Source organism: Cupressus sempervirens, chromosome 8, assembly GCF_028749045.1.
Source record: "Cupressus sempervirens isolate cs-2001-9-10 chromosome 8, ASM2874904v1, whole genome shotgun sequence".
Lineage (NCBI taxonomy): Eukaryota > Viridiplantae > Streptophyta > Pinopsida > Cupressales > Cupressaceae > Cupressus > Cupressus sempervirens.
In genome coordinates, this window is record NC_143125.1 from 177,460,833 (window position 1) to 177,468,524 (window position 7,692).

Consider the following 7,692-nt stretch of genomic DNA (forward strand, 5'->3'; position numbering starts at 1 on the left):
AGGTTTAAGCACATTAAAATTGTTCAAGTTTTATACAAAGCATCTTTATAATGGATTGCACAATGGTTTGAAAAATAACCAACAATACAAAGGATGTCTGCCCGAAATTCTATTCAAATAGGGACCTTGAGTTTCTTCTCATTAGAGACAAAGAAGTTTCATGACCATGGTTAGAAAACAAGTAAAGTTGGTTGAACATACCATACCCCATGTTGTAATATGACCTAAACATAGTAAGACATAACAAAACAAAACAAAAAATCTTTTGGTCATATTCTAGATTTCATTAAGATGGACCCAGTGAGGGGACTAGGTCTTGACAATCCAATTATAAAGCACGCTTTCAAGTGGAACCCTTCCCACAAAATATTCTATCAAAGAAAACTTTTCAAATTATTGGCATGCACTATCAAAATTTTGATTGTGTAAGATAATTTGAAGGGTACTAGAAGACATACCTTGTGAAAGACCTTGAGGGAAAATCTCCGAGGGAATATTTTGTGTGGTGTCATGGTCACTAGTTTCAAAAGCTCCAAAACTAGCATCAATTGGTTAAGGCCATTAAAAACTAAAAATGTTTCAATATATGCAATATGATAGGAGATAGACTGAGAAAAAAATACATAGTACATTGAACCAAATGAAATGCTAGTAGAATACTCATTTTCAAATAATAATTAAAAAGAGATTCTTAGAGTAGTTAATTTAAAAAAAAAGTGTTGATGTATTAAGCTTATCAAGAATATTCCCTTTATCTTAATGAAACCATGTTTTTTTCAAATCATATAAAATAAGTCACACTTCTTATATATATATATATATATATATATAAACAAAACTTAAAAAATAATAATCGCTTAATAATTAATTCTAATTTTATATTAATTATTTTAAAACATAATACCATTTTACAAGAAAATATGTGAAAAACAACAACATAAAATTAAATTTCCATCTATTTTATTGTTATTGATATGTTTAAACATATTCATAAAACAAAGCATTGTAATAAAATGCATAAGATTTTACTTTAAAAAAATCAAGTATAATTAATTAAAAGAAAAAATAAAATATATCTAATTACAGTTTATTTTTCTATTACCTTTAGACAATCTATATATATATATATATAAACATTTTTTTTTTTAAAGGGGGGTAAACGCTTTGATCTGGAGCTATAAATCAGTGAGGCCACAAATAGAAGACCTCATCCTTATTAGATTTGAACCTTGATGGCAAGGATAACAACTCAACAACTTAACCATCACAACATGCTATAATTGGCACGCGCGTCACACACACAACATTAACCCTTATGACGAAAACATAATTTTCTAAACATTCAAACAAAAAGCCAAATGAACAAGAAGATAGTTATAGACGACAGCACACCCAATTAAAAACATGTTGCATAATCTATATATTAGCAGTCTTAATTGGGTGGATTTATTCTTATTTGACTTTGCCCACAGATATGCAACATTCACCATTACAATCACCTCTTGTTTCTTAGTTCTTAGAACTGCTTCATTCCATGTCTATGACACATCTTAAACACTTTCCTGACAACAGAAGATCAAACGCTGCGTTGATATCTGCCAGAGGCTTCTTGTCGGTGATAAAAGTTTCCAAATCAATCTCCTGCAATCAAATCAGATACATATTAACTAAAAAAACATATAAGGACCGATCCCTACTTAAACGAATTGTGATAAGGAACAATATAGGACTTGGGTAGATTTTCTACTTTGTTCATATATTTCTCCACAAGGTGAGGCAATTGTGTTTTCCCTTTGTATCGTCCGAACATGGCTCCAACAATTCTTCTCCCATAAAGCAAGTCCAATGGTCTCAGTGATATCGTGCGTGGACTAGGATCAAACCCCACCAACACTGTCAACCCCCAATGTCTGCATCATCACCATTTCACATTATTCATTATCATGAAATTGCACCGACCAGAAAACTGTAATTTGGTCAATGAGGTCTGATAAAGAAAAATAGTACCGCATTAGTGGAGGCAAAGGCCTGGTGCAGAACATCGATTTTCCCAGCGCATTCTATGCTGTAATCAACTCCTCCTTTCGTCATGCTTCTTATTACCTGCCATATTACTGTCCCATGTTTTGCAACTTTCACTTAAGGGATTGTATGTCAACTTTAAAGAGATGTATTGTAGTTGCCTCATCAATGGGTTCCTTGTGGTCTTTTGGATTTATGCACTCCGTAGCTCCCAGTCGTTTGGCTGCAGTCCAGACCATGTCAAGTGCAAGCTTGGCGTTATGCTATTAAAAAAACTATTCATACTGTTGGGTTGAAATAGTACTTCCAAAGTTTTGATTTGATTTGATTAGACCGCTTATTTGAAGAATACTTCATTTCAAGTTCAGATATGTAGCTCATCCCAAGTTTTGGTGGTTCTCGAGAGTTAATTCATTGCTCATTCCAAGTTTTGGTGGTTCTAGAGAGCCAATTCATCTAAAATTATACTTAGTATATGAAATTGTACTTATCACTAGTATCATTAAGAAAAGATTACTTAAACAATTAAAATTTGTTGATATGTTTTAGTATAGATTGAGTATCATTTTTTCAGATTCTAGGATCTATTATCAAGATGACAAAATTCAACAAGAGACACATTGCATCAAAGCTCCTGCCAATAATTAAGAAAGAAAGATATTAGAGAGTAAAATATATGAATAGAGAGTTAAAAGAGATATATTCCTCGTAATAGTCAGAAAAGAAGAAAAATGGAGATTTATATAGATGAAGACAAATTGAAAAGAGAGATAATGATAATAGAGATTTATAGGTAGAAATGAGGAATATGAAGAGATTTAAAGATAGAATGATATGTTATTATAGGGAAAATGAATAGAGATAGTTGGAAGAGAATTAAAAAAGAGATTAAGGATTATGTTATTTTAAGAAATATTTAAATAACAATTATAAAATTGAGTTAAATCAATGAAGTATTCATTTCTACCTTTTTCAATATAAATTCAAATATTAAATTTCAAAAAATAAATTGTTGACTATTTGATCCAAACCAACAAAAGAGTTAGTAAGTTTGAAGAATAATATTAGTTAAAACAAGAATGAAAAAAAAAATCTAGTTAAACATGGCGAGAAAAAAGTTAGCATTTTATAATTCAATGTAAAACTAGTAAATATATTTAAAATAGAAAATATAAAACATTAAAAACTAAATTAAAAAAAATTTGTGACAAAATTTATAAATATTTTAAGTAAAAAAATTTCAAATAATTATATTCTTAAAAATACACTTTTGTTATTTTTCAATTTAATTATAATTTAGAATAAAAAAATTTAATTTTAAAATTAGAATAAAATAATTTCAATTTTGAATAAATGTATTTTAAAATATATGATAATTAGTTTTTAAGTAAGATTTTAAATAAATGAAAACTCATAAGATTGAAAAGAAAGATAATGATAATAGAGATTTATAGGTAGAAATGAAGGATGTGAAGAGATTTAAATAGAAAGAATGATATGTTATTATAGGGACAATGAATAGAGATAGTTGGAAGAGAACTAAAAAAAAGATTAAGGATTATGTTATTTTAAGAAATATTTAAATAACAACTATAAAATTGAGTTAAATCAATGAAGTATTTGTTTCTACATATGAATGTTAAGTGTTCTATTTATTCTCATGAGAGATGGATTCAAGTTGAATCACTACTCATGAAACATTGGTCAATGAGTTTCACTCAAAATCACACAGTTAAATCCTGATAATAATATCACAATTTGACTTGCTGTGGAAATTATCTCCTACTTTTCAATTGATGAACTTAAGGGGCTTTCTAATGAATGGTTCATAAGGCAGTAACACTTGGTGAAGGTTTTGCAAATGGGGTTGAAAGCTTTGGATTTAACTATGGAGGAAACTTAGTAGCTAAGCACGCTTAGGTTGGAGTAGTACTAGGATGGGTGACCTCCTAAGAAGTCTTGGTGCTTCACCCCTGTGAGCATCACCTAGATCCAATGAGTGCTAAGTGTTCCATTTATTCTTATGAGAGATGGATTCATATTGAATCACTACTCATGAAATATGGATCAATAAGTTTGACTCAAAATCACAATTAAATCCTGATAACAATATCACAATTTGACTTGCTATGGAAATTATCTCTTATTTATCAATTGATGAGCTTAAGGGGCCTTCTAGTGAAAGATTCATAGGGCACAACACTTGGTGAAAGTTTTACAAATGAGGTTGCAAGCTTTGGATTTAACCATGGAGGAAACTCCGTAGTTAAGCACGCTCAGGATGGAGTAGTACTAGGATGGGTGACCTCCCAGGAAGTCCCAGTGCTTCACCCCTATGAGCATCACCTAGAATGAGTGCTAAGTGTTCCACTTATTCTCATGAGAGATGGATTCATGTTGAATCACTACTCATGAAACATGGGTCAATGAGTTTGACTCAAAATCATACAGTTAAATTATCCTAATAACAATATCACAACTCACAAGATGTTAAAAATAATAGATTGATATATTTACAATCTTTGGTAAGAAAAATAATTTAATTATTATTGATTAGACATGCATTTATGTCTTAGGTAGTGAGGTGGAAGATAAAATAATTATTTTTTGGAAACTCTAATTAATTTGTCACAATTGTGAAAAAGATAAAGCTATCATTAATGCATGTCATTATTGTTGCTGGAAAAAATATGTATATTTTTGTTAAGAAAAATTGATTTTTCTTCCTACCAAAAATAGTATGGTCCAATAGAATGAACCAAAAATATCATTTTTAAAATAAGGAAAAATAAAAAATAGATATACACATTATAAGTTCCATATAAACTTTTAAATTCTTTGATTTAATTGCTTAATCTAATTGAAAATTTTCATTCACAAGGAACTAATAATATCCTTTAAAATAAGCCCACCCGCAATCTAAATTGCTAAAATAAAGTTTAATATTACAATATTTATATCATGATTGTTACCTTTCTCGAACTTTTCAGGATTGATGTCTATAGCAATGATCCTGGATGCACCACTAATTTTTGCACCTTGCACCGCCTACAAAAAAGAAAAGAGGGAATACAATGCCTCAATTGGGTGTACATTCTTAAAGTCTCATATGATGTCTAATATAAAGGCAAATTCTACAATGCATTTTAAGTTGATTTGAAATCTTTAATGTAGCTGGGTCATTTTTGTAGTATTTACAAGCCAACAAAGTCTAGAACAATTACAAATAAAATAGTGAGATCAACAATAGTGACGAAGTTTTGAGATTGGGTAACTGTAATTTTATTATTTTTATTAGATAACTATTTCTGATTGGAATTATAAATTTTGGAAAGGTAGTAGAGTTGAAATTTAGTATAATTAGATGATTCTAGAATCAATAATGAAATAGACATTAAAAAATATGAGCTTGGAATCAATCCTTCAAGAAATATATGTTTGCTAGCGGGAATATGAGTGGAATAGGCATATGTAAATTCTTAAAATTTCAAATTCTTCATTTGGGTGTACCAAATCAAAATTGTGAATAGGCATAGGTATTCTAATTTTGGCCCTAAAATAAGCATTTGTAATTCCATCTAAATAGGTGGAATTAGAATATGTATTCATGTTCTAATTCTTTTTATTTTAGAAAACATAAATTTTTGGATATTTCCCATCAAATTCTAACTGAACCAAACAAGATTAGGAATACCTGTCCTCATTTTCTATTCTAGAATAACAATTCCAGAATACATATTCCTATTCTCATATTCTTATTCAAACAACCAAAACAGCAATGAAAAAAAAAACAAAGCTTACCCGAATCTTATTGTTTCTTTCAATTTCAGAACCATGGCTGTAGAATTTTATCCTTTCCAAACTCATTATAACCATTTCAGATTATGATCTAAAAGATAAGGTGAATGTAATTTCTACCCTTTACAAACCAACTAGTAATTTAATAATTATCAGAAAGAGAGGAAAACTGAGGCCGACGCTATTTCTACCCTTTACAAGCCAAATAGTCATGAACAATAATCAGGAAGAGATGGGGTGAATGTGACAATATGGTTATACCCTTTAACAGCAAACTCAGCCAGCAACAATTAGCAGTAAAAGATGAGGCGAATGGTCAAAGGAAAGATATTGAATATCCAATATATAATAAGATTGAATAAAGAAGGGCGTATTTACTGCGAGTCCAATGGTGCCAAGTCCAAAAATAGCCACGGTTGATTCAGGTCCCACATCAGTTGCATTGCAGACAGATCCGATACCTGCAAGTCCATATCAGATTTTGTTAATCTCACATAAGAAATCTTCTTCACCATTACATAGAAAAACATCTCCTATAATACAATGATACTTATGACTTAGGGTTTGGACTATCTACACTAAGAATTAGTGGATATGGACATATCATAGCATCACACACTAATTAAGAAATTAAGCTTGGAAAAGTAAGTCAAATTTTGACTATTTAACACTTTTATTTTAAGAATGAAACATTAGTGTGTGGTGTTTAAGCCGTTCCACCATATAACAAGAATTAATGCATATCCATATCCCTTGAATTGGTGAAACTAGGCATTGAATAAAATGGGCCAATACACACTAAAGTTGTAAAGCATGGAAAATAAAATGAGAGCTAGTTTTATTTACCTGTGGTAATACCGCAGCCAAGCAAGCAGACCTTATCCAGAGGAGCATTGGGATTAATCTTGGTAACGCATGCATAGTCCACAACTGTATATTGGCTAAATGTAGATGTCATCATGAAATGGTTTATAGGCTTCCCACCAATGGAAAACCGAATCTCCCCGTCATTTATCATGCTTGTTCTGAAAATATCAACTTTATACTTTTCGCAAAGATTTGTATCATTGGACTTGCAGTACACACATTCTCCACACTCTCCTGTGTATAAAGGAATCACATGATCTCCTGGCTTCAGATCTGTTACTCCTTCACCCACGCTCTCTACTATGCTGTTAGCATCAATCATATAACAATTTTTAATAATTTCATTAATGTTTTTAGATCAAGCTTTTATCTTTACAATTCTCTTATCTCCACGATAGATCACTGATCCAAAATCCTAATGCAAACAAGAATTCTACACAGTTATAAATGCATTGCATTATAAATAAACTATAAACTTACCCTGCACCCTCGTGGCCAAATATGCGAGGAAATTTGGTTGTATCCCCATTCTCCCAGAATGTAACGTCAGTATGGCAGAGAGAAGTATGGGTAATTTTTATCCGCACTTCCATTTTCTTTGGAGGATGTACCTGCACCTTCTCTATAACCAGGGGCTCCTTGGATCCCCATGCTACAGCAGCTGGAGATAAACAACAAATACAAGAAGAAATAACCATAAGAACTCATTTCCATATGATTTATTGAGCTTGATTTTAGTATTAAGAAAGTTAATAACTTGCCTTTGCAAGTGATAACTTTACCAGCGGTGCCCATTTTCTTAAGCTTCAAACTTAGATTATCTGACGACAATGATAATAGATTAATAGTCACCTGCAACCCTACTTATTGGTTTGGAGTGCTGTATATATCCGATTCAATGATTACGGGGATATTTATCAGCAATAATTAGTGGATTTACATTAACAGCAACAACAGTGAGGATAAATCTTAAAGCCTTCTGCTAAGCGTGTATAGAGCCTCCTA

General features: G+C 31.0%; 1 protein-coding gene across 1 annotated transcript; it reads right to left on the reverse strand.

Annotated features, from left to right (window-relative positions):
* Positions 1 to 1,414: 1,414 nt before the first annotated feature.
* LOC149542138 (alcohol dehydrogenase 1-like) lies at positions 1,415 to 7,482 on the reverse strand. Its single transcript, XM_089796170.1, has 9 exons — positions 7,449 to 7,482; positions 7,168 to 7,348; positions 6,667 to 6,992; positions 6,199 to 6,281; positions 4,995 to 5,070; positions 2,184 to 2,245; positions 2,003 to 2,103; positions 1,748 to 1,904; positions 1,415 to 1,641 (listed from the first exon to the last, which is right to left on the reverse strand). The coding sequence occupies exons 1-9, from the start codon at positions 7,480 to 7,482 to the stop codon at positions 1,528 to 1,530; spliced, it is 1,134 nt and encodes a 377-aa protein (XP_089652296.1). The 3' UTR covers positions 1,415 to 1,527.
* Between the last annotated feature and the right edge of the window lie 210 nt (positions 7,483 to 7,692).

Excerpts from the sequence above, each read along its gene's own strand:
- LOC149542138 (XM_089796170.1), bottom strand. The coding sequence starts at position 7,482 with ATGGGCACCGCTGGTAAAGTTATCACTTGCAAAG. Across the intron at positions 2,246-4,994 it reads TCCTGAAAAGTTCGAGAAAG|CCAAACGACTGGGAGCTACG; the intron begins GTAACAATCATG and ends TCTGGACTGCAG. Across the intron at positions 1,905-2,002 it reads GCCTCCACTAATGCGGTACT|GGGGTTGACAGTGTTGGTGG; the intron begins ATTTTTCTTTAT and ends ATGCAGACATTG.